General features: G+C 38.2%; 2 protein-coding genes across 3 annotated transcripts in view; one reads left to right on the top strand and one right to left on the bottom strand.

Annotated features, from left to right (window-relative positions):
• Positions 1-1002: 1002 nt before the first annotated feature.
• LOC149023820 (UDP-Glycosyltransferase superfamily protein) lies at positions 1003-5913 on the top strand. The gene is made up of 4 exons (XM_089142848.1): positions 1003-1020; positions 4331-4856; positions 4938-5140; positions 5206-5913. The coding sequence occupies exons 1-4, from the start codon at positions 1003-1005 to the stop codon at positions 5911-5913; spliced, it is 1455 nt and encodes a 484-aa protein (XP_088998974.1).
• Positions 5914-6782: 869 nt separating this feature from the next.
• Positions 6783-27539, bottom strand: part of ABCG3 (ABC-2 type transporter family protein) — a 32875-nt gene continuing 12118 nt past the window's right edge. For both annotated transcript variants that reach the window (XM_089144305.1, XM_089144306.1), the window contains 9 exons: positions 25399-25685; positions 24768-24939; positions 24461-24574; positions 23436-23564; positions 16915-17106; positions 14212-14298; positions 8481-8753; positions 7782-7889; positions 6783-7664 (listed from right to left, as the gene is read on the bottom strand). In XM_089144305.1, the coding sequence (XP_089000431.1) occupies positions 7404-7664; positions 7782-7889; positions 8481-8753; positions 14212-14298; positions 16915-17106; positions 23436-23564; positions 24461-24574; positions 24768-24939; positions 25399-25685 (1623 nt within the window). In that variant the 3' untranslated portion in view covers positions 6783-7403. The remainder of the gene's footprint in view (positions 7665-7781; positions 7890-8480; positions 8754-14211; positions 14299-16914; positions 17107-23435; positions 23565-24460; positions 24575-24767; positions 24940-25398; positions 25686-27539) is intronic.

Genomic DNA, 27539 nt, shown 5'->3' on the forward strand with positions numbered 1-27539 from the left:
TGTTTGGTGGGGATAAAAGACATAAACAAGTCATATGAAGAAAAGAAGAAGGTTAATTGAGTTCTTCCTATATATCATGGATTCTAGAGAATGGCTTCACATCAATCATATTTTGGATTGGTCTCAAGTTCTGTTTCTTGACATTGCACTATTGAATCAATCATACTCATTTGTTCTTATATGTGGAAATTATCGGAGTTTTTCTTTATCATCTTTATCTGTGACTACATCGATCTTCTTTTTATGAGATTGATACATCAACCAATCATGAAATTTTTTTGTTTATTACTATGCAGGTATCTCTTGTGTATCTCTCATATCATAACATGTCTTATCATCTTTATCTGTGACTACATCGGATCTTCTTTTATGAGATTGATACCTCAACCAATCATGAAATTTTTTTGTTTATTACTATGCAGGTATCTCTTGTGTATCTCTCATATCATAACATGTCATGTTTTTTAAATCTAACGATTGCCATCATTCTTCTCTTATAATTATATCTATTGAATTTTGAAAGTACGTGCCAATTATCATGAAATGAAATCTCTATTTAGACATCTCATTACAACTTCTCGAACAACCACTGAGAAAAAATAGCTGGAGAAAAAGAAGTTTTCATGTACCTAAGACAAATATTTGTCGACATTGAATAAATTGAAGGTTAGCCAGCTGGTTACACAACATTTCTTTTCTGAAAACAACATCCACTTCAAGTATCTCCACTTATTACCAACCAATATATGAAAGGATAACCACACAAAACAGCTTACTTGGTCCAAATTGGCTTTTATTCTTTGCTCAGTGCTAAAGTTGATAGCAATGGTTGTTCTTACTTTATTTAACAATGTTTTATTTTATAAATATTTCTCATAATATATGTACCAAAAAAATATTTCTTACAATATAAATGGTATTATTTGTAGAATAATATAAAGAAATTGTGTCTTTCTAAGTGTCACTTAAAACAAACCTTTTCACTACATCAAATTCATCAAAATGGACAAAGAAAGCGAGGTAAGCTGCTCAAATTCTTACAAAATTTCAGTAGACCTACTAAGATATCACTAAATGTAGATAAATTTAAAATATAACATGACTTCAACACTATTTCATTATAATAATAAAAAAAAGATATTAGCATAATTTAAGTTATTCATATAGTAAAAAAGAATTACTTCATCCATGACTAATTTCAAATTGAAATTGTATTAGTAGATTCATATCATATTGACTAACTTTAAATAATAAAACATTATGATTCACAAGATACAATGACAAAGAAGAGAACCTAACGAAGTTCCATAGTTCGATATGAGCAAAATGAATCTCTTACACATCTTCTTGTGTTAATTACATGGAGAGGTACATGATCGGGTCAATATTCCAAAAAATGAATACTAAAATTCAAAACTCTTATAATGTATTTTAAGGACCATAAGACCTAATGGTTCACTAATTTACCAAGTCCATCAAACTGGTGCGTACGTGGTTTTTATGTCATATCTAGTGCTTAGTAAAATAAATTTTAAAATCACATCCAAGTCAATGTCTATATTTACATTTTTATTGACTACCATATATATTGGTACGTGTTCTCTAAAATTGATTAACGATCATTGAAAATAAAAATCATCCAACTTGACTTGATACAGTAGTTTGATATTATATGTGATATCACTATCACAATCACTAGCGATGTTGGGCAGGACTTTCCCCTTTCCCTTTCCTTATTCTTCTTCTCTTCTTTCTTTTTCCTTTTTCTTTTTGAAATAAATAAGTGAGACCTTTAATTTCCATGTTCATACATTGGCATTGCATCATTCTAGTGTAAAAAGAGCATTCAATGAAGGCAGTAATGGAGGTAAAAAGGTCATTCAATGCTACCCAACATCGACAACAACCACAACATTATAAAAATCCCAACATAAATACTTCAAAAGAGAGATCGTCAAGAGGGTTTTAAGATGAGATAGAGTTCTCTTATTTTATTGCACGATTTCCTTTGTATCTCGCACTTCGGCACCACCAAATGAGTGAAAATCCCAAGTTCTTCCTCTCTCCCACATTCTCAACCTCCCTCTAGCATAAACATTGCATTTAGGAGGTTGAAGAATCATAAAATAAGGTTTTAACCCGAAATCCTGAAATTGGGCAGGGGCAGTTGATCCAAGCAGTCACCACCTCCGACCAACCGGCCATGTTTCTCCTTCATGTGTAGGTCGATTACAATGGGCTTTAGAGGGTAGAAAGGCATGCTCAATGGTATAGTTTATCTTGAAATTTGGGTCCTCTAGCCTCGGTTTCTAGGCATGCCAAAACCTCCTCTTTATACCTTCCAGACCGACTTTCTCTCTCCTCTTGAACTCTATTAGAGTGACCAGGCCTTTATCATGGTCATCCACCTCCATAGGTTTGATTTTCGAATACTTAGGCTCAACTCGTATGGTCTAGAGTTGCCACCTACTTGCACTCTGATTTCACGTTTTGAAAACCAATGGATTAATAGGTTAGGATTCTAGGGGATTTCACAAAACCTCTACCCCCATCATCTGAACTCCTTAGATAGAACCCAATTGAAGTTAATCCTAAACATACATCAAGAACAATTTTGAATCTTTCTTGGAAGTAGATCCATCACAACACACATCTAGATGCACACCATGTCATCCCATGATGGGTATATGTACTATTGGTATTTTGAGCTGCTATCATTTAATAAAATTCATGTGGCATCCATCCAAAGCTGAGCAACCTTCAACGACACTAGCCTAGCTAGAAAAGTCCTAAATTTTTATCCATTCATGTTGGCCTTTTCCCTCCTCCACCAAAGCCCAAGGAAGTTGATAGTAATGGTTGATCATACTTTATTTAACATGTTTCATTTTTATAATAAATGTTTCCTATAATATAAATGATATTATTTGTACAAATAATTGGAAACATATATAGAAACAAAAACAAAACAAAACAACAAAGAGACTTAACGTGGTTCACATACCAATATAATGTGTCACATATTGAGCGAAAAAGAACTTTACACTATGTAGAAAAAGAAAATACTGGAGATCTCTTAACTAGTCGCTAGAACAATGTTACAAAAATTTTGTTTTTATCATGGGTCTCCCGAATAGGGTCACTCGGATTACCTACCAAAAAATGTAGATACACTATAGAAATAGAAACGAAACGAAAGAGAAGAACAAAGAGATTTAACATGATTTACACATTTTATGTACTACGTCTACAAACAAAGAAGAATTTTTCACTATGTACAAAATAACGGAGATCTCTTAACCAATTACTAGAACGGCATTACAAAAACTCTGTTTTCATCACAGATCTCTCGAATTGGATCATTCGGGTTACCTACCAAAAAATTGTCGATACACTTAACATAAATAGGAAGGGGAAAAAAAGACCTAACATGGTTCACACACCAATATGTGGTAACACGTCCATAGACAAAGAAAAAGAACTTTTCACCATATAGAAGAACAAAATAATGGAGATCTCTTTAACCTATTACTAGAACAACATTACAAAAAGACTCTTTCATCACAAATCTCTCGAATCGGATCATTTGAATTGTCCAAAATATGCGGATGTAAATCTATCTTCGAAATCGGATAGAAGAATTCTAATTCACAAGATAATAAGAAGCATCTTGAATTTTTCTTGAAACAATATCTTATCTAACGCGCATCTGTCAGCTATATTGACATCATCTGCATCGTGGCAGACATCTCAATGCACATCGTGTCATCCCATGAGAGACATGACTTGATATCATATCATGTTTGCCTGGATTATTTCCCTTCTCCATCCTCAGCTCAAGGAAGTATGATGACATGTAACATTTCATTGTTCATTCACGAATCCTATTGATTGACTTACCGATTCACCCTCCCTCTCTCCCTATAATTTTGGCTTCAGTTGTAAGAAATTAGATTGCATTAGGTTTTATAGCTCTGCAGTCCATCCACTTGGTCTCTTCGCTTTTACTTCTTCTCCCTAGAATTCATATTGCATATTGAGTAATCTATATATATACACAAATCCTTATATCCAGTCAATTAATGCGGTTTCATTTGTAGTTTAGAGATATTAAAGCTCCTCCTCCACCACCTTCAACAGAACCCAGAAGAAATTATATTCTCAGTTCTATTTCTTCCCATCTTCTCTATCTCTTTCCATCATTATCATCGTCAACAAAACCCAGAAGAAATATATTCTCATCAATTCCCTTTTCTTCCTACCAATCATCTGTCTCTCTTCCTCACTGCAACAACAAATGGGTAGCATAGGAAATGATGATTTTATGCAGAAGCCACACGCAATCTTCGTTACATATCCCCTCCAAGGTCACGTAATACCATCTGTTCACCTTGCTATCAAACTAGCTTCAAAGGGTGTCACCATCACCTTCGTCAACACAGATTGCATCCATCACAAGACTTACAAAGCCCAACGCGGTGGTGGTGGTGGTGGTGGCGACGGTGGTCGCGAAGACGACTATTTCACCGGAGCCCGTAAAGCCGGCCTTGATATACGTTACAGAACCGTGACAGATGGGCTCCCCGTGGAATTCGACCGTTCCCTCAACCACGACCAGTTCATGGCTTCTCTCCTTCACATCTTCTCTGCTCATGTGGAAGTTCTCGTTGGTAAAATCATAAAATCTGATCCGTCCGTCACATGCTTGATCGCCGATACTTTCTTCGTCTGGCCTTCCACTATCGCCAAGAAATTCGGTCTTTCGTACGTGTCTTTTTGGACCGAACCGGCCCTGGTTTACTCGCTCTATTATCACGTCGACCTTCTCAAAGCTAATTCTCACTTCGCTTGTCATGGTAGTTTGCTATTTTATCTAAACTACTTAATTCCATAGTTGAACTGAACCTCTTACATGATCCTGTGTGTTGGCGGTACAGATAAGAGAGAAGATGCCATAGGTTACATACCTGGTGTATCCATGATTGAACCGTCCGATCTGCCATCATTCCTCCAAGACACCGACGTATCAACGGTTTGTCATCAGATCATCTCCAACGCGTTCGATCAAGTAAGAGGAGCTGACTTCGTCATATGCAACACTATACAAGAGCTGGAGCCCACTACCATCTCGGCTTTACAGGTAAATTTTGCAAATCAAATTCGGATTCAATTATTCGGGTTCAAACGGTTTGGTTTACTTTGCAGCTGGAGAAGCCATTCTATGCTGTGGGTCCCATATTCCCGACAAAGAGTCTAGCGATGACAACGAGCCTATGGGCCGAGAGAGACTGCAACCAGTGGCTCGACACCAAACCTCATGGTTCGGTGCTCTACGTGTCATTCGGTAGCTATGCCCACGTCAGCAAAGAAGAGATAGGGGAGATAGCAAAAGGAATCCAGCTCAGCAAAGCAAATATTGTTTGGGTGCTTCGCCCTGACATAGTGAGCTCCATAGAGGCGCAACCGTTACCCGTTGGATTCATGGAGGAGTTGGGAGAGAGAGGGCTGATAGTGCAGTGGTGCCGTCAGATGGAGGTACTTAATCATCCAGCCGTTGGTGGGTTTTTGACTCATTGTGGTTGGAATTCTATATTGGAGACCATATGGTGTGAAGTTCCGATGCTGTGCTTTCCATTATATACAGATCAGTTCACTAATAGGAAATTAGTGGTGGATGATTGGATGATTGGGATGAATCTCTGCCATAGGAATCGGGTTACCGCACATGATGTAGCGAGTAATATAAACCGTCTGATGAGTGGGAAAGATGGGCATGAATGTAGGGAAGAGATCAAGAAGGTCAGGAAAGCTTTGGAGAACGCAATAGCTCCGGGTGGGTCATCGGATGGAAACCTTGACGGGTTCATTCTGGACCTGAGGAACCGGATTGCAACTAAACCGAACCGGATGTAATCCACCCTTGAGGGAGGCATGAGATAGCTACTTGTCTCATTGTCTGTATAGTCAGCTTGGCGCATTCATGTAAGGGTAGGAAAGTCATTTCATGTACCCTGTGATGATCATGATATTATGATAATCATGATATAGGGGCCAAGGGTGAGTAGGGAATTTTGCATTATTTTATATGTAATGTATTCTTTTTCTTTTTATTTTAGTAATGATTCTAAGAAGTTGCCTTAGAATCCATTAAAAGGGTAAAATATATAATGGAAAATTTTGTTAAGATTTTAAAAAAAAATTATTCAATAAAATATTTTTGACAAAATTTTAGTTCAACGTATCTTGAAAATAATTATCAAATTTGAATTCAACTAATATTTTATCATAAACTACCCAAATTACCCAAGTCTTTTACATAAAAACTTGTAAGAAGTCTTTTATATAAAAACTTGTAAGAAGCATTTACCAATTCTTTAGTAATTCTAATGTCACATCTTGTATTTTGTAACGCTCAGTTCTCATATCATTTGTCAATTTCATTGCTGCAATGAAAGACTTTATGACTTGCTTAGTTACATGACCAAATCTCTGGATTCATGAGTGCGACATTTATACCCGTTCAATTGTAAAAATCTCTGAATTCATGAAATCTAAAGATTCATCATTCTACATTACAAACATGATATAGATTTATCTATTTGGGGTGAAATACAAAGATTTTACATCTACTATAAAAGCGCTAAACATTTGTGCATCCACAAAATTCACGTCAACCAAATAATTTTTAAAGATGAATCCATAGATTCAAGTTAACCGAACTATAAATTAATTTTATGAATTATGACTTCATAGATTTGAAATTTCCAGATTCATATAACCAAACATGCCTAAAATAATTTGAATAGTTTATGATAAAATATTAGTTGAATAAAAAAATTATGACAAAATTTAGAATTTAGTAATTATTTTCAAAAATAGAATTCATTTGAATAAAACTTTTTTTTAAATATCTTATTGAATAGTTTTTTTTTTTAAATCTGACCATAAAATCTCTCTCCCCCCTGCTTATCCAAAAAAGAGAACTATTACATATCTACTTGGCATAGTTCTCTGTGCTTTTTGCTAATTATCATGGAATGTCCCCAAAAAAAAATTATATCATGAAATCTAAATGTAAAATTGGACTAGAGAGAAGTACATGGAAAGGATCCTTTTTTGAAAAGGTTACAGGCCTAAAACCAGTAGTAGGCTAGTAGCTATACTACAACAATACCTGATGAATGCCACTTCGTCTCCAAGGCAGACCAGCCACTGGCATTAGCTATGAAAGATTACAATAAGTCCCATGGCATTTAGTACTCATTCCATTATAAAGCAAGGGAGCATTGACTGACAATATAAAGACTTATCCAACACAGGTTTCTGATTTAGAATGCTACAAAACATAACAGAACCTAATGTACAACATACAAATTGCCCAACAAGACCAGAACTAGTTACTTTCATCTTGCTGTAGCTGAGTTTCTATTACACCAATAAAGCCTACTACAGGCATACATGTTTTTTCTTGACCAAAAAGTAAGCAACACAAACAAGATAATGCGGTATCCAATTGCCATAAGAAACAAGATGAACAAATTTGCCCACTTCGCATTAACATTAGGAGAGATGTCATAAGCACTGCGAAGGGCCTGTTCCCCAGAAATGGTCCTTACCTGCCCAACTGCGAAAGAAGTCCCAATGTATTCATTCTCCAGGATTCCCTGCAACACAAGTGAACATGACTGAGGACCTAAATATGCAGAGTAGAAGTGAGAAAAGAAAAACTGTTATCATTGTCCCAGACATGAACATTACAAGAAAGCTCAGAGAGAACTTGCCTGTATTGAATACGTGTGGAAAGCAATGTAGGATAATGGATACTTCCATACAGGTTCAGGCAACTGGCTACGGATTCTAAAGTAGCCTGCCACAAGCATCATTATCACCTGCAATAACATTCAATTGTTAAATTATTGAGGCTGATTCATGTTATGCTACCATGAATATATCACATCAAGTCTGTCAAATCAACAGTATGATTAAAAAAATGTGGTCCAAAACATGCTGAGATCAAGCATCTACCCATGCAATCAGTTCAAAGTCATCCAAACTCTTTCTAGATTCAAAGATTCATGCAAGTGTTGGTTCACAAAGAAGAAAAATTCCTTAGTATGGCCCTAAATCAAATGAGCAAATTTCTGATAAGCCCTTGGATTCTGGCAGTGAGCTGAATTCACCAGAAGGTGTCGTTACCTAAAAAGCAAACAATGGTATTCAAGAAACATGTTTGCAGCACACTTTCTTGTCTGAATACAAGTGAAATACCATCTAAAGTAAGTACAATATACACAAACTGAGAGTCAAGGAATCATTTAACAACTGCTCACAGCTGCAAAGGTATACAAAGCTGACAGTCACGAGCACAAATCACCACTGCCAATATTTATAAAAGCAAAAAACTCATATAGCATGAAGGTACTAAATCCAAGGGGACAGAACCCAATAAGTTGCAAAGAAGGCACACGAATGTCACTTACGTGAACAGACACCAGCGTCAAAATGCTTTGGAAAAGCTCTTGCCAAATAGAAGCTACAACCAGCACAAGTCCTTCATTTACTAGCAGGCACATGAAAAAATTCAGCACGAAGTACATCAACAAGCTAAACTCGTTTCGTAGCCCCACGAGGAAATAAAATACAACGCTCGATGCAATCGATATGAGAAACAGAAAGGGAATACTGGAGAGAAGGTGCCCAAGTAGGAAAACTAGAGGCCCGGAATGCTCATTTGATTCTTCATGAATGTATACCTGGAAATTGAAAAAAATGTATATAAAAAGATGCATCAATAGAAAACATTAAAGCTACCCTAACCAGTTTCTTACTTAAACAGTCACCCACACCATTAAGAAAAGAAACATAATAAAGAAGCTTCATCCTCCATCATTTACTAGTCTAAAGAAAATTTCTCTATTTTCTTTTCTAACACATAATTTCAGTCTCCAAAGTTATTAAAAGGTTCAGACTGTTGCAAAAGGTGCATTAATAATTATTGGAATCTGCCCACAGTGCTACTTTTGGTTATTATTTTTAGTCCACATGTAGTCCTACACATGAGGGGGTGATTAAAGACTTGCTCTCTATTTGCGCAAGAATTTTGTTTGGTGAATTACTACCTACCACTTGCCTTCTTACGAAGAGCTTAGTTGCAGACTTTGGAGCTGCATTTTTTTATCAACTTGTGTGGACATTGGAGCTTCACCTTTTATCTACTTTTGCGGACATTGAAGCTGTAGTTTTTACCTCCTTGTGCAGACATTCAAGCTGCACATATTATCTACTTGTGTGGACGTTGGAGCTGCAGATTTTATCTTCTTGTGTGGACATGCCTCCCTACTATTGACATTATTTGGATAGTGCTATTGATGCTGCTATACTTATGGACATGGTTCATCTTCACTAGCATCTATTGTTCTCATTATTGGATGGTTCATTCGACATGAAGATTATATAAGTTGCTATTTATTATCTCCTAAGTGAAGTTCTCTAAATATTTCTTGGTGTCAGCTATTGCTACAGCTCAAGATTGATGAAGGTTTTAACATATGTTCTTGATATTCTATATTGGAGCCTTTGATATGTATACTACTCCGGCTTGAGAGGGAGTGTTAATATTCCACTTTCTATTTTAGCTTAGTATGGTAATTTCCTATTTCAGCTGGTTTCTATTTCAGAGAAGTTTCTACTTTTGAGGCAAGGCTTATTGCCTATATAATATGTAACTGTATGAGGACTTCTAAGTTTTGGGAGTTATTGATTAATGAAGAAGTTCAGTAGGGAAATCCAGCGTGAGTGTGTGATTGTCCCCTCTCCTTCTTCTCCCTATTCTCCCAATTCATTCTCAGTGCAATCCACCTCAGCAGGCCTTTTCAGGCTTTCCAGTAACAAACTTCTTCAACTGTTAAAACCTGTGAACCAGAACTCACATATCCTCTCACCACCTCTCTTTTCTATCTCTAATCCGTTGTTAATGAACCCATTCCTTCAAACTGAGAACTACAAACCAAAAGAACTTGATCAGGGTGGAATAATTCTTGAATTAAATTTTGGTAAGTGAATAAAACCTTGAATTAAATTAGAAAGACAAATGAAAGAAGATGATTTGGAAGAAGAGTTTCTTCTTTAGGCGCAGGAAGAACAAAAGAAGAAATTGTTCTTCTAGAAAGGGTTCTTTGAGATATAAATGAAACTCACCTGTCAGAAGAAAAAAATCATCGAGATGAACAGTCAAATTTCTTAGCGATGAACATTTTATAAGCTATATTGCTAAAATACTAAGATAAACATAGTTTGTTTATTATAAATTATTATTTTTAAACATTTTCTGTTCATTATAATTATTATTTTTAGATGAATATCTTCCATCTGTCTGATTCTTTAATACTTGCTTAGCATACAACAACAACAACAACAACAATAAGCCTTGTCCCAACTAAATGGGGTCGGCTACATGGATTCTTGCCCTCCAATCAGTTCTATTCGAGGCCATGCTAGATACAAGGCCTAAGCTATACATATCCTTTCTCACCACTTCTCCTAAGGTTATCTTAGGTCTACCCCTAGCTCTTCTAGTTCCTTCAATTAATACTTGCTTAGCATAGAAATAGAATTATATGATTTTTAGTGAAAATTTCGAAGACACCCCCAATATCCTTGCCATAATGCACAGAAACCCCCATGAAAATGCCAAAATGGCAGATATTCCTTTTCGGTTAGAAGCATTAGGTCTAAGTTAGAAAAGACCAATTTACTCTTGCCCCTTTTTACCCTTTCTATTGAAATCAAATGACAGTTTTACACTTATTTTTCCTTATTTAAATCCCTAATCATGACTATTGGGGTTAAGTCAAAAAGGGAAAAGAAACGGAGAGAGCTCCTTGAACAAGCTGCAAGCCTCAACTCATTTTCCAGATCCCCACCATTGACAAAGATTAGCTCCATGATCATCTTCTGCGCCAAATTTTGCATTTTCATGGGGTGACTGTACATTACACAAAGATATTGGGGTGTACCTAAAATTTTCCCTAACTTTTAATATATTATTTGTCTCAAATAAAATGGTTATATTGCCAAAAAAAATAACCCAAGACACTCTTATCGTTATTGGCGATTCCTTAGGGCTGCCCTATTGCCAAGTTGCTTAGGGAAACCTTAAAACCCATCACCCATGGGACAACCAAGTTCAAAAGCACATAAACCAATGTATATTTTGATAGTTTCAAACTCTCCTTTGGTGAATAAACAATCCCTATCAAAGGGAAAGAAAAAAGGAAAAGGGCGAGGGGGGGACGACTAAAGTGGGCAATAGACTAAGAGCCTAGGCCCTAAGTAACAACAAATGCTTGTTCCTTGGGGAGTCCAAAGAGGTAGAAAGGGCAGAGATTAAAGTCTATAGAAAACATCAAAACAAATGGCTTTCCAAATCAAGTCCAAAGTCTTGGAATTGGAGGTCCTAACTCCTGAGATCACATGCCCACCAAATGTGTGAAAAGGCTGCCCCCAAACAGCAGCTTAGCTATATAGTCGCAAACGGAGTTGCCAACAAAGGTTCTCAAAATCTACAACCATTCTCAAGCGACGGGCAAGGGAGGTTGGTGGCGGTGCTAGACAGAGGTTAAAGCTTTCTCTTAGAGAGAACAGGGGAGGTGACAAGAGAAGAAAAAGTGATCAATGTCTTCAGCACCATTCCAACTTAAGATACAGGACGGGTTCACTCAGATATGGCAGTGTAAGAGGAAAAGCTGAGAAGGGAGGCAGTGGGATAAAGTTCTCCAAACTGTGAAAGCACGATGAGGGATGTGGCCTCTGCACCAAATCAACAGATGCCAGGGGACAAGGGAGCCAAGGGAGTGGACAAAATTCCAGGCAAATGCAAAGATGAAGATACCATTATGGGTGGGGAACCAATTGATTTTCTCTAAAAAAGCAAGGTAAGTTGGCGGGAGATTCAAACCTAAGAGAGAACTTTAGGGAGGGAGAGGAAGGGACCAAGCCATGCAGCCTTGCACAAATAGGGCTGTAGCTTCTAGATCTCTAGGGCTTCGGCTGTGGTTGTTTCCCAATTGGTTCCTAAGAAATATGCTCTAATTCCCTGATTGGATTTGGTTTGTTTGATGGGATATTGCTGGTTAAAGATAAGGATACTTAGCATAAGTTTAACCCATCCTGTTGGAGGTTGATAAATTCCTTCACATGGGGTGAAACTGAGACAGGATGAAAACCTAGGGGAATGGGATAAAACTTTGGAAGGAATTTATATTTTGTTCCTTATAAATCTCGTCAAGTTTCAATAAATTTGGATGGGTGGTTTGGGATATATGGATTTCTTGATTTTGGATGGAAAATAGGGTGATACCAACAAGGATTGGAAGATCTAGATTTTGGTTGGTCCGTTAGGGCTGAAATTGGGAAGGAAGGTCACTATGGTTGGGGGGATGAGGTTCCTAAAGTTTGGAACAGATCTAACTGTTAGATGGATGCAGATCTGACCTGGAAAATTGGGTCTCATAAAGAGTCCGAAAATTCAAGAAAAATAGAGAAAGATGTGAACTGGAAAAGGGATTGGGATTTAGAGGACTAGAAAGAACAAGTCAGAAGAACAGCCCATGGGATGCTTGAATTAATCCTTGAACTTGCAGAATTTTGGGCAATCTTGAAGCTTCTTCAATGGAGATCGAATAGGACAGCTTAGGGGAATTGAGGAGACAGAAAGGAAATTAGTAACACGAACTCAGAGAGCAACAATGCTCAAAATAAACTTTTATTAATCCAATCATGGGCTCAACTGAGCTATTAAATCAATATATATAGCCACATTGGCTGATATAAGACTGAGACTTAGACTAGGACTGAAATGGAAACTCAGACTAGAGTTACTATCAGGGTTACTGTTCACATGAATAGTAACTTCAGCTTTCCTAATTGGATTAAAACTCCAAATAAGGCTTAAATAAGATACTTAATAGGCTACCTAAAAATTAAAGTAACATAACCCTAAACCAACAATTTTAGCTGCTGGTGTAGGGGATCCCTCTACGCCTGACCTACACCTAGTGGTGCTGGTGTAGGGAGGAGGAACCCCTACACCTGAGGCTGTTCTTAGACAACCAAACTGCATCACCAAGACTAATTAGAGGAAGGAGAAGAGAAGGGTGCATTTTGGAATACGGGAATAATAGGTTACTTGGGGCTCAAGGTAGTTATACAGCATATCCAAAGGGTGCTAGGGATCCAGCCGGGAGGGGATAAAAAACTCGTCAGAAATAACCTTGGAAGTGGTTGAGAGGGCTAAAGGGTGGAGAAGGAGAAGCTTCCTCCAAACCCAAGTGGGGTCAACTGGTATGTGGGCTGTCCAAAAGGAATCAGATTTCAAGAGACAAGAGTAAGCCCAGTTGACCCAAACCAAATCTTGCTTCGAAGACATTTTCCAAAGGAGTTTGAGCAAGCCCGCAATGTTGTAATCAATGATCCTATGGACGCCATGACCATCTTCTGATTTGGAGGGCAAATGGAGTGCCAACTAAGGCTTCCTTGCCTTCCAAAAGAAAGCACAAAAGAGAGATTCTAAAGATTTGATGGTAACTTTAGGGAGAGAGAAGATACCACACCAGTAGAGGTAGGAAGATTGAAGGGCTAATTGTGTCAAACTTACAATAGCTTGCTTCTTCAATTCTGTTGTCTTCTACTTCTTTGTTAAAATTTGATCACTAAGTGTTGCAAAATATGATTTTGATCAACTTAATGCTGATTCCCCCCCCCCCACCAAAAAAAAAACTTAATGCTGATTTTTGGTGATTTGATGAGGCTTACTTTGATTTTTTTTATGATATAAGTTATGTAACTGCTATGTTTAAATAATAATATTTAAACGTGATTTAAACCACTTGGGGGCACTGCCTAAGTGCCTAAGTGCTCAGGAAGAACAACTAGTCTATTTCAAATTCTGATAATATTGGAACACATACTAAACCATCTAGGCACCACCTAAGTGCTTAGGACGAATCTCGAACACTTTGGGTAACCTAGCGCATTGACAACTAACGTACAGAGAGTATAATTTCTCAATCAAAAAATAAGGGGACACTGTTAAGCACCCTCAGCAGGCAAGGAGGTCAGCATTTCCTACATAGATACGTTACAAGGGAAATTAATTCTGTATAGTCAATAGTATTATAATTTATAACTAAGAAAGATGGGACTCAAGATTACCTTAATTTCTTTAATATGAGCAGGTAACCCAGCAATGCTTAGAAGGGAAGCAAATGAGACAAATACAAATACAGCTGCAACTCTGACCTGCAATTCAAGGTAAGCTAAACAACTCAAGCCATGAATGGTAATGCCTCTGTATGTTGAACGTGTACATACATCAGAACAAAAACATGCAAAACAGACATTTAATTAACAAAAACAACCGTACAAAATCAGCATCAATATAGCATAACCAAACAGGCTACAAACATCAATGAACCATTTTTAAAGTAGGAGCAAAAATGATCAATTTTTAGGCCCTTCATAAACCATTTGGGAAAGTCAACAGAAAACTAGTCACCCGTGCCCACTGAACCTGTAAGCACCATAAAGCTTGCTCTGGTTGGATGCATGAATAAAACTTTTTACATGCATGTCAAAATTTTTCTTTACTAAAAAACAAAACCCGGAAGCTTAGCATGATTACTTGATGTGAACCGGATCCAGAACCACCCAATGAAGGCCTAGTTGCCAGTACCCTGCAGCCCAGCCAGCAACGCAGGGAAATTCGGCCAGCATAGGGGCATTTTGGTCATTTTGAGTGCCACTAGTCCAACCCAATTTGATCTAAACCAGAATCATGTTAAGAGTCCAAGTCTATCTTTATTTTGTTATTTGAGTCCTTCTTTGTTAAGTTATGAAAGAGTCCTAGTCTAGCTAGGAGTCCTAATTAGAGAGAGACTCCTCTAGTAGTAGCCCAAATCCACCTGGGAGACTAGTTCTACCTTCTACCTTTTTCTGAAGTTTGGTCTAGTTCTGGTCAAGTTATTGAAGAATCTCAGTCAAGAGTCCCAATTAGAGAGGGATTCCCTTTGTTGCACTCCAATTTCTAGTTTTTCTACAAGGAGTTGATCTACTCTCATTTTGCAATTTGGATTATTCTAGGATAAGTTATGACAATCCTTGTTAAAATGAGAGGCCTTAGTCCATCAAAGTCCTAGTTTGAATCATCTTCTAAGGTTGAGTCCTAGTGTCAGTTCATTCATGAGGCTATTAAAAAAGCATTTAACATGTAGACAGGGATAGACTTGATTAATGAAAATTTTGAGATTCGAAGGTGCAAAGTTGGAGTCGTGGGTATCCCTAAGGAGGGGGAACTTGGGGCTCCTATAGTGTTTGAAATTCTGCAAGTTTTCAAGTTCTTCAAAGCCCCCATTCTCCCTTCAAGTGAGTACAACCACCCCAGCCCCTACCTTTCTCCTCCTTCTTTTTCTCTTGCAGCCCCTCTTTCCCTTCCCCTTGCCTGCAGCAGAACCCCCCCCCCCCCCCCAAAAAAAAAAAAATTAAGAACCCTAACTGCCTAGCCCTACCTATCGCAGCCCCTTCCCTTCCCCTTCCAACCCTGAGGCAGCTTCATTCCATCTCCCCACCTCTACTATCCCAATCCCCTCTCATTCCCCAGCCCTAATTCTTCATTCCCAGCCCCTTTCTTCTCTTGCGGCAGAGTTGTTTTATCTTCCAGATTTTTAAACCTTAAGTTTCCCTCACCCTCTTCCCCAAACCTAAAACGCTAGATCTCCCAAATCCTTATCTAATTCCCACCCCCTTTAGGAATCGAATACCCCTCTCCGCCCCTTACCTTTGTGATGTGAACCATATTCTAGGGTTTAGCTTGTAGGGATGTTGCCCCAGATTTAGGCTCACTCCAGGATCTTCTCTAAAGGAACCAGCAGCCTAAGGCTGTATAGGCTCATAACAGGAGATTTCTTGGAGGAATTAGGGTTTAAGGTGACAAGGCAATGCCCCAGAAGGGTCTGACCAGGCTAGAACCAAAGGAAATTGGGTTTTGAAGCTTGTAAGCTTGCTGTAACTCGGGTTTTCAGGTTTGGTAGTAAGTTTAAGTTTGAGTTTCAGGGGTCTTAGGGCTTCGGATGAATGTTGTCAAGGATCGGCTGCTGCTGTAATGGAGTTCCAGAACTGGGAAGCTAAGTTTGCTGACTAAGTTTTGTTCCCATACAGCTGGGCATGTGCAAATCAAGAACATCACTTTGAGTAAGGTTCTAGTAAAAAATAACATTAAGTTTTGTTCCCCATACAGCTGGGCATGTGCAAATCAAGAACACCACTTTGTGTTAGGAGGCCTCAAATTAGGTTGCACATTTTAAAAAAGAAAATTAACAAAAATAAATAAGACCCTAAAACCCACTGAAACATGGTACAATGTTGTACCATGTTTCGCTGAAATTTCAGCAAAATCTCGATAACTCGGCTGTCTCAACCTTGTTGAGACACCAAGACAAGATAAGATTTTCAACCTTGTGTATGACAATTGTTGAATGGTATGCCTAGGTAAAATTTTAAAGAAGTCAATCAATGCTTTTCTCTTATCAATTTCAGTTTTGGAGCTTTTCCTGGTGGGACAGAGTAAATTTTTCACCTAGTTGTTCAATTTTCAACATTTAATCTGTTCTTTAGTCAAGTTTACAGTGCTAGTTTGAGTCAAAGAAGTACTAGGTAGTCAGACCTATTTTTCCATCCAAAACTTTTAAGTCCATGTCCAAGATAGATCTCCAAAACATGGGAGACCTTCATCCAAAAATGAAAAAACAATGCAGGTTTTGGTGCTCCCCAGCATGGTGACTGCTTTTTCTTTCTTAGGTTGCACATGAAAGAGAAAAAACTCAATGCATCAAGCAGTGTACAATTTGAAAAAGTACTCACCACTACAGTCGACAAGGAATGGCCAAGGTTGGCAAATATCGTACCAACAGAGAGTGCAAGAACCAAATAAATAATCAGCCGAAGCCAGAAGTATTTCCATTCCCTTGACATGATTAATAAAGACCTCCAGGTCAAAACTGCTACCCTTGTAGCACTACCTGCTTTGCCCCTGCTTTTGAGAAGGGGACCCTCCTGCGCAATTAGTTGCAGATAAAGTCGAAGTTAATACGCAAAGATTAAACCAAACAAAATATATAAAAACTACTACAACAAGCCTTTTCCTTTATCTTCTGATAACTGATAAGCACCCCAAAGCCATTTAATCACATCTGACAAAATATATAGATTGGATAAGTTACGTATTAAAATGTTTTATACACCCATTGCAGAAAACATTGGAAATAAAAAAATTATCTAGAATATGTAAGATCTCTTTTCAAAGTTTCTTTCCTTTATCTTTCTTTTTTTCTTTTCTTTTTTGGGTTGGGGGGTGGGGGGCACAGGTGGAGGACAATGCTATTAAAAGGTTCAACTTGGGCGGCAAGAATAACTACAATTACCACTTGTTACAAACTTCATCTAAATGGGTAAGTAATATAGAGGACTAAAAATAATAATAATAATAATAATAAGTAGATCTGTGGGACCATTAAGTTAGGATGACAAAGAGGGATCAAGTAATCAGCTCAGCGTGGAGAAAATCAGGTAAAGTTCACTGATGGGATTGCTAAAACTGCAAGCACCAGTACCTGGAGCAGCAATATGACCGCACTTTATAGGAGCAGTGGGTGAGTTTAATATGAAGGATAAAAGTCACCCTGTTGGTTGAGTCCTACTCGGAGTCCAACTCTATTAGAGTTTTTGTTCATGTAATTTTCTTTCTTGTTACCCAAGTAGGGATATTTATGTAATAGTGTTCTTTCCACTTTATTATAAATTCTACTGCAACCCCAGTCCTAGAAGCCATCACAGAAACCTATCACAGAAGCCCAACATCCTCTGAAACTCCCGCTGCAACCCCAGTCCTAGAAGCCATCACTGAAACCTATCACAGAAACGAGACCTATTTCAGATCATCTCTGCCTTTCTCTTACTTCCGCCACCTTCTTCTATTTTTTCTTCTTCTGCTGAAACGAAAGCACCTTAAAAACTATTCAGCCCTTGAACCAACATGGACCAGACCAGCCCAACTCTAACCGAACCATATTTTTGTTAGTTCCTCCCTAACCTGCGGTTCTATTAGCCAAAAAATAGGGAAGAAAAAATAATGTTGTTTCAGGGGCTTTGTTTGTAAATTTGTATATTTTCAGGGACATCTTTGTGAATTTGAATATTCTTAGGGACCTAGTTGCAAATTTACATACTTTCAAGGACTTATTTGTGAATTTGCATATTTTTAGGGACTTGTTTTCAATTTTGCAGATTTATATGGACCTCTTTGCAAATTCACACTTTCTCGAGGGTTTATTTGTAATTTCCCACAACTTCAGGGGCCTCTTAGGGAGGGGAAAAAAAGAAAGAAAGAAAGAGAAAAAGAAGAAGAAGAAGAACATGGTGTCCCTTATATGCACATTTTGAATCCTATCATTCCCTAGATTTGTTTGTGCGGTTTGGCTATTGCATTCTGCGACATTTCAGTTATTTGGAAAGGGCGAAGACTGAAAAACTGTAGACAATTTGTTAGGCATGGCAACCACCGATGCTACTACTGGCTTCCACGGCTCCGAACATCACCCCACTCTTCATCCTCTTTCGGTAAGGTTTGATGGAACAAATTATATGATCTGGTCTCAATCTACCTACTTAACTATTTCCGGAAGAAGACTTGTTGGACACATTACGGGCACCACTATCAAACCTACCACCACAGGTGTTTTACAGGATAAATGGATCTCAAATGATTCTCTTATTATGTAATTCCTTTTGAATTCCATGAATCCAAATATTGCTCCTTAATACCTACTACTTGATACTGTAGCCCAAATCTGGAAGACTACTACTAAAACATATGGACAATTGGGGATGATGCATAGATTTATAAGCTATGGAAGAAGCTTCATGAGACTACACAGAAGGAATTGACTGTGGCCCAATATTATGCTGAAGCGATCTCTTTGGCAAGAATTGGATCATGATGGGAACTATCACAGTATCACTCCACTAATCCGGATGATGTGGCCACTTGTAGGAAGCATGTTGATAAGATTCAGGTATATGACTTCTTAGCAGGTTTGGTAGAATATGATCAAATCAAAGTGCAAGTATTGAGTCGTTCTCCCTTTCCTACACTAGAACAGTCTTATGCCCTTGTTCAGTGTGAGGAAAGCCGTCAATTAGGCATCCTTATGCTCCTATTGTGGAGAAATCAACCTTACAGTCTATTAGCACTAAATCTGATTTAACTAAGGAGATTGTCAAGTGTGAGCACTGTCACAAACCATATCATATCAAGGCCAATTGTTGGAAGCTGCATAGGAAACCTACTGATTTTGAGCAGAAAAGGGCACAAAGAAAGGGGAAACCGAAGACTGATTTTTCTGAGACAGTTTCCACAACACCCTCTGCAGACGTTGGTTTTTCACAGGAGGAGTAAGCTACTCTGCGACGTATTCTGCAATCTTCTACTACCCGTACAGCCTCTACCACTGCTTCTTTTACTACCCATACCAACTCCTACCTTGCTACTTCAGGTAAAACTTTTACAAGCTTCCATGTTTCTTCAGTTTCTGCTCCTTGGATCATTAATACAGGAGCCACAAATCATATGACAGGTTTATCCTCTTTTTTCTTACATTATTCTCCAACTTCTGGAAAGGATAAAGTTCAAATTGTTGATGGCTCCTATTCTTCCATTGCTGCTGGAAAATGGACCATTCAACATTTTCCATCACTTTCTTTGTCTAAAGTTTTACATGTTCCCTCTTTCCCTACTAACTTGCTCTCTATCAGTAGTCTTACACATGACTTGAATTGTAAAGTGACATTTTTCTCATCTTATTGTGTCTACCAGGATCTGGACACGAGGAAGGAGATTGGACGTGGTAAACTAGACAATGGACTTTATATGCTCGAGCTGATTGGAGGATCTACTTTTGCTCTGGCTGCATCTTCTAATTAGGTCCATTGGTAACATCAGACCTTCATCAGTGGCACCGTAGGCTAGGTCACCCCCCCCCCTCTCTAGGAACTCTTAAGAAAGTATTTCTTGATTTAGCTTCTTCTTATAACAAAGATGAATTTTTTTGTGAAGCCTGCATTTTTGTGAAGCAGACTCGTTCTACTTATTTACCTTCTCTTTATAATAGAAAATCTATTCCTTTTGTGCTAATTCATACTGATGTGTGGGGCCCCTGCCGAAGTGTGTCTATTACTGGCCATAGGTACTTTGTTACTTTTATTGATTGTCACTCTTGTTCTACATAGATTTATCTTTCAAAACAAAAAAATGAGGTTTTTTGATGTTTTCGTGATTTTCATAGTATGATTAAAACTTAGTTCAATGCCACTGTGAAAATCATTTGCAGTGACAATAGCACAAAATATATTGATGGTGAATTTCAAAGATCTTTCTGACTCTGGCATAATACACCAAACTAGTTGTGCTAATACGGCTGCCCAAAATGGGGTTGCCGAAAGGAAAAATCGACATCTTTTAGAGATAGCCCGTTCATATATGATTGTTATGAATGTCCCCAACCAATACTGGAGTGATGTTATACTCACTACTTCTTACCTTATGAATAAGATGCCTAGTGGGATACTTGGTTTTAAATGTCCTAATGAGATTCTCCAGGGAAGCTCCTTTTTTGTTATTCCTCCAAAGATTTTTGGATGTGTTATGCCAGAATCACAACCCACCAGAGTAAGTTGGCTCCCCGTGGCCTACGTTGCATATTTCTAGGGTATTCTGCTACTCAAAAAGGGTACAAATGTTATCATCCTCCTTCTAGGAAAACTATTATATCCATAGATATAATTTTTAATGAGTCTTGTCCTTACTATACACCTCTCCAAAGAGAGTCCTAGAGGAGAGGTGTTCTCTCCAACTCTAAACCTTCCTATCACACACTAACACAACTTACGAGTTCAAAAAAGTGATTCCTAACGAGGGGAGACTTCCGCCCAGTACACCTGAGGACTCTAATTCTCCCCCTCCATTTTTTGAGCCATGTGAAGAACCTGGTCAGGGGGAGACCACTCCTGTGAGGCACACTATTGAGGTCTTTCAAAACCAAAATGACCAAAATAAGGAGGTGCAAACTTATCAGAGGAAGAATTACAATACTTCTTAGGGATTGAGGTGGCTCGATCAAAGAAGGGTATGTTCTCATCCCAAAGAAGGGTATGTTCTCATCCCAAAGAATGTATGTACCCAGAATTTATTATCGAAGTAGGAATGTTGGGGTGTAAAGCAGTTAATACCTCTATTGAAGTCGGATAAACTTAAGAAAAAAGAGGGAGAACCAGTGGACAAAGGAAGATACCAAAGGCTAGTAGAGAAGCTTATTTACTTGTCCCACACTAGGCCAGGACATCGCTTATGCCATGGGGATAATGAGTCAATTCATGCATGATCCATATTTAGCTCATATGAAGGTTGTTATCAGAATACTGCAATATTTGAAGGGAACTCCTAGAAAAGGAATAATTTTGTCACCCACTGATAATCTAAGAGTAGGAGCATACATTGATGCAGACTAGGCTGGATCTCCAAACAGGAAGTCAATTTCAAGTTAAGGTACCTTTGTTGGAGGTAATCTAGTTACTTGGAGAAGTAAGAAACAGAATGTGGTAGCTTTATCCAGTACCGAAGTTGAATATAAAGCTATGGGAGCTACTATGGTTGAAAGGCTTGCTACAAGATATTGGAGTCCATGTTCCAAACCCTATGATGTTATATTGTGACAACAAGACTGCTATCAGTATTGCTAATAATCATGTGCAACATGATCAAACTAAGCACATTGATAGGTTTTTTGTCAAAGGAAAGCTAGAACAATGGCTTTTGTGAGGTTTGGAGACCAAGTGGCAAATGTTTTCACTAAGAGTTTGAAGGAGATTTCCTTCCTATTATATGCAAGTTGGGCATGACTAATATATATGCCTCAACTTGAGGGGGAGTGTTGGATGAGTTCTACTAAGGTTTAACTCTATTAGAGTTTTTGTTCATGTAAATTTCTATTTTTTGTCACCCAAGTAAGGGTATTTATGTAATAGTGTTATTTTCACTTTATAATAAATAGAGGGCTTGAGATCACACTGATCTAATTAAGCCATTCTACCACAATCGGCTTTCTCAACAACTAGGGATCTTGTTGTGAGGGGGCCTCGGCGGGTTTTGAAAAGTTTTCTTCAATAGTCAGCATTTCCATTCAAGTTTCAGCATCTTCTTCAAGCTTGCTACAGTCCAAGAACTTTCAAAATTCCAGCAGCCTTCAAGTGTCCTTCTTCCCCCCCCCCCCCCCAATCAAGTAAGTACAACCCCAACCCGCACCCTACCCTTAGCCACCCTCCCAAACCCTAAAGCCATGACCCCAATGCCCTTATCACCCCTTTTCTAATTTTCTGGATTTTTTCTGCAATTTTCAGACTTCTTTCTAGACCTAAAATTCAAGGTCAGGTCTACAGCAATCTAACTATTAGATCTGTTCCAAACTTTAGCATTATCCCCCTTAGTGACCTTCCCTCCCAGTTTTATCCCTACCGGACTATCTAAACCCTAAATTTCCTAAAGTCTGAAATTCTGCACTTCATCTTCCTTTGCAGAATTTTAAAAGCTTCTAAAACCCTAAGTTTTTTTGATCATCCAGACCTCCTAATCCCTCTGACCCATTGGCCCCAGTTCTTAAACTGTAGAACCAGCAAAGTTAGGTCCCCATCTAACCCAGACAAACCGGCTAAAAACCCTAATTTCTAATTTCTAATAAAAATCAGAACCCAGTTCACACTGACCAAGTTTGTGAGTGTGAAATACCCTCTGAAACCCTAGAATTCTCTCTCTTCTTCACTGGAACTTCCTGGGCAATCATAAATCTAGGGAAATTAAGCACTACCCTTAGCCCAAGATCCTGGTTTACATCAGATATACATGAGACTGGGTCATTTGCTGTTATTTTTATGTCTATTTGTGATATCATGGGTAAGTACTCGTGAAAGCAGTGCTTTATCCCTATCCAAGTTTGGGATGTTAAAGATGTAGATCGAGGCCTTGGATGGAATGCCAAAGTTCTTTCACATGTACGAGAGAGAGAGATTTCTGTTATTGATTTTATTTGTCCCTAAATCTCAGATCTTGTTGCATTGATCTCTCACTGATTCTTTCTCTAGTTCAAGATCACTTTTTGCACTGCAAGGTTACACAACCCCACTTCATTACTTATTTGTTTATTTTTTAGAGAGGGGGAGGGGTTTGGAGTTGAAACATAAATAAGGGTCACGGTTTGGAGTTGAAACATAAATAAGGGTCATAGTAAGCTACCAACAAATACCATACTGGGCAAACACTAGTCAATAACAATCACCTTCTCCGTGAGTTTCAGAATCATTGACTCAACTGCAGCAGCATCACTTGATGATTTATACGTTGCTTCAAGGGTGCGAATTGCAACAGCAGTATCCATATTTACTGATGAAAAATCCCCCTGATCATCCTGTCAAAATTGGCGTCTTCCATGTCAAGTATATATGTAAAATCTTTCACAAATATTAATGCTGATTATATTTAATGGTGCTGATGATGATAACTGTATCAGTATTTGAAGTTCTTTTTTAATAAAAACAAAAACGAACAGGCTCAAAAGAAGTAAAAGGGAATGAAGATTAAAGTTTAATTGTTTCCAAGTTTGTCAAAGTGACTAATGGATACCCAGGCGATGGACTAGACAGCATACATATGACTGCTGAGTTAATCATCAGCCTGACTAATGCAACAGCTGGTTGATGCCCCAAACCACTGATGTGATCTCGAAGATGTAGCCTTTATAACACTTGTCATTTACGTTCCACAATTTGGTAACCTTTTTTGGGATAAAACTGTAATTAAATTATCAAAAAGAGAGGTGGAGAAAGAAAAAGGGAAAACAAACAAACAAACAAACACAACAAGAGCCAACATTAGGCCAAGCCCAGCAAAGGGAGGAGGCAAGGACCCAAACAGAAAATTACATCATCGACTAAGGGAAGAAGGGAACCATTGACCAAAGGCAGACAGAACCAAGTGCTTTAACCAGGATCAAGAGCACCATGAATAATTTGATAACATTGTCTCCATTATGCATGTTTTCTGAGTTCTTTAATGTTGGATAAAGAAATCATAATCATAGTCAGTACTTAAAAACACCTGACGAGTATGAACAACATAGAAAAAGAAGCATGAAAAATGAAAGAATGTGGAACCCACAGCAATTCCCATCTAGGAGACCTCATAAGAAAATTATCATCCTGATATGGACAAGTTAACCCATCCAACTTTTCACCATTCATTATAAATCCCCCCAAGGGCAATTGGTAGAAGAAAGTTTTACTTATGAAACTCAAAGACATTTACCTGCCAATTTTTACACATGGCTATAATTCTGTCGAAGTCCGTATTGATTGCACGTAGAAAGTGGTCAGAAGGGCTTTGCATTATTGGGCAAGGGAACCCAGCATTTGCGAAATGCTATTCAGAAGAAGTTTTTTGAGTTAGGTGTATCCGAATTGGAAATAAAAAATAAATAAACAAATAAACAAAATGCTTCATAAAATATTTGCAGTGCATCAAATATGGAAGCAAAACCATTTCACTAGTTCCAAAATATAAGTACTACGTGGTTCATATAAAAGAATATAGAGAACATCAGATCAATATACACCTGTAGACAAGCCAGTGTTTCCCCAAAAAATAATGTATTTCCATTTGAAAGCAGACAAATCCTATCAAAGAGGCCAAACACTTCAGTGCTGCTCTGGTACATGGTAAAAATAATAGTGCAACCAGTGCTTGCAAGTTTCTTCAAAGTCACCATCATCAGAAGTGCAGACACACTGGACGAGAGAACAAAACATTAGAACAGGAAGTAGTCAATAGATAAGGAGAAAGAGAACAGTATAACAGGTTCATATGTAGGGAGCATGAACACAGAAAGGGAAAGCCATAAGACTACAACAGAACAGAACTAAAGATGGCAAACTTGCAGGTGTGACAATTCCAAAGAAATAAGCCACACTGAGCAAATTCCCCAGGCCAAATTTTAGACCCAATTCTCCCAGCTCTGAGAAATATCATTCTCTTGGAGCCATCTGAAAAAGAAAGACCCAAAAGTTGGGAGCATTCCACTTGATGACCTTCCCAAAAGAGAATGTCTCCTCAGTTTAACATCAAATAAGAGGCCCTTCTCCACATGAGCTCTAAGTATCTAATAATTTATTCATAAAACAGTCTTTCAGTGCCAAGTGATATAAGCTTCTGATGATGAATTCAAACTTGGATAAGCTCGCAGAAACCTGTCAAGATGATAAAGAGGTTCATCTATGAATAAGACGTGTGGTCTCATTACTAGCTCCCTGGCAATGCTGATGCGCCTTCTCTCGCCACTAGAAAGACCCTTCATGTAACAGTGACCACCAATCAATTTGTTTGCATAATCACCCAAAGACATAGCAATGATTGCATCCTCCACCGCACTTTTCTTCTGAGAGAAAAATCCAGGAAGTTGTAGAAGTGCAGAGTAGTATAGCATCTCCCGTACGGTAAGGGATCCAATCAGTGTGAATTCCCTCTCCACATAACCCTAAAATTAGACAACAGGGTCCATATAAACATTTAGACGTTCAACAAGCAATTCCAAAGTAAAAATTAAAGATGGTATCAAGAATGTGAATATCTACTCAGTAAGTTTTAGTTTTTATATTCAAAGGACCAATCATAGTGCCAAATGTTGAAAACTCCAGCCCCCCTCCCCCCCCCCCCCAAAAAAAAAAAGTCTACTAAACTTCCCTTCAATCTGTCCAAGACCACCCAATATAGTGTGTTGACAGTGGTTTTTCTTTCCTTTAGGAAAGTTTCACGTATACAGAATTTAGTGTACAGCAAAGAGGCAAACTCTAAGAATCCTCTCTAGAAAGACCTTGAGTTAGGGGAAGATGTCCTATGTGTGCTGTCACTTATTGCCTATTTACTCGTGTAATCGCATGATGAAATCTCACCAATGAGTTTTAAATATTGAATGTTTACTGCTGAAGTTGAGCGTGTGATTGAGTGAAATGTGATTTTCCCCCGTCCTTTTTCTTCTTCCTATTCTTCTGACTGTCTGTTAAAGCCCACCAGAGCAGGCTGTCACGGCCTTTGTAACAACCCCCATAATTCTAACCCGAGATCCGTATTGCAGGTCCGAGTACTCGAAAGTCCAGCCGGAATAAGTTGTGGAGTATCTGGATTGAAGTTCATGATTCATACCTTGAGTCCATGGATCTGGATTCTACTAATGAAGAACCTGCCATCTTGGGAATTCAAAGGAGATCCATTGGAAACCCTGATGGACTAGGAAAGTGGATCACCAGTCGAAGACAAGATGTGATTGAAGATGTCCGAAATCAAGGTAAGATCACCCCCACATGTTGGTTAGGGTTAGGTTTGAGTTGGGGATCAACCACTTAAGCAAAGCACCGAAGTACTGTAAAGTACTAGGAGGTGGTTGCGTAAGGCGGTTAATTGACCAATCAACCGCCCCATGTGACCGCCCATGTTTGCTTGCGGGATTTAAACCCTAAATTGCTCCAGTCCACTATAAATAAGTAATTTCAACATTTTCTCTCATTTCTATATTCAGGATTACTGTTGTGGACAGTTAGGAGTTAGGGAACACGTGTGGGAAGGTGAAGGAAGCGTGATTTGCGAGGAAGATCCAATCCCTCGTCAATTTAGTGAATCTTTCGGAGGTAAGTTGATCTCACACCCTCTATATCCTTTCCTCATCTCTTTGAATGGTGAGAATCTATCCTCCTTGATTGGTACTGAGTTATTTGTGATGGTTTTATCCTCCCATCAATGATTTTAATTTAGATCATGTCCCAAAAACGGATCCTTGTATCCAAATAAGGATGGATCTGATTAAAGAAGATGATGTGGTTATTGAAACATTAGAATTCTAGGGTTTTGGTTTGTGCTTGTGATGTAGGCTCCTTAAGGACGAAATTTGGATTTAGATCAGCCCAAAATCGGATTAAAATTGGGAGATCAAAAGTCAAAATTTCGGACCTACAAGTTGTCTCAAACTGAGGAGGTCACTTAGGGCGTCACTTGCCCAACCAACTGCCCCAAGCGACCAGTTGGGTCTCAGTAGCCCAGTCAAGATGGTTGTTGCTCTATTTTGACCCCTGTCCTTAATGTATTTTTATAACCTTATTATAGGTAGTCTTTGAAGTTCTCCGGAATTGTTGTGGGTGAGGTCTAACTGCACTTTAGTAAGCTTTTACAACTCCGACAGGTAAGGACACATTCTTATATATATGATGAGATATGATCTATGATGAATTGTCTGATTAATTGTATGCATCATTATTCTTATAACTTGTTGTAATAGTATGATGCAATGATTCGTAGTTGAATATATATTGTGGATCATGTTTAGATGTATTTCAATTAC

This window comes from Hakea prostrata, chromosome 2, assembly GCF_041222555.1.
Source record: "Hakea prostrata isolate BN-2017 chromosome 2, UWA_Hpros_2, whole genome shotgun sequence".
In the NCBI taxonomy this organism is placed as follows: domain Eukaryota; kingdom Viridiplantae; phylum Streptophyta; class Magnoliopsida; order Proteales; family Proteaceae; genus Hakea; species Hakea prostrata.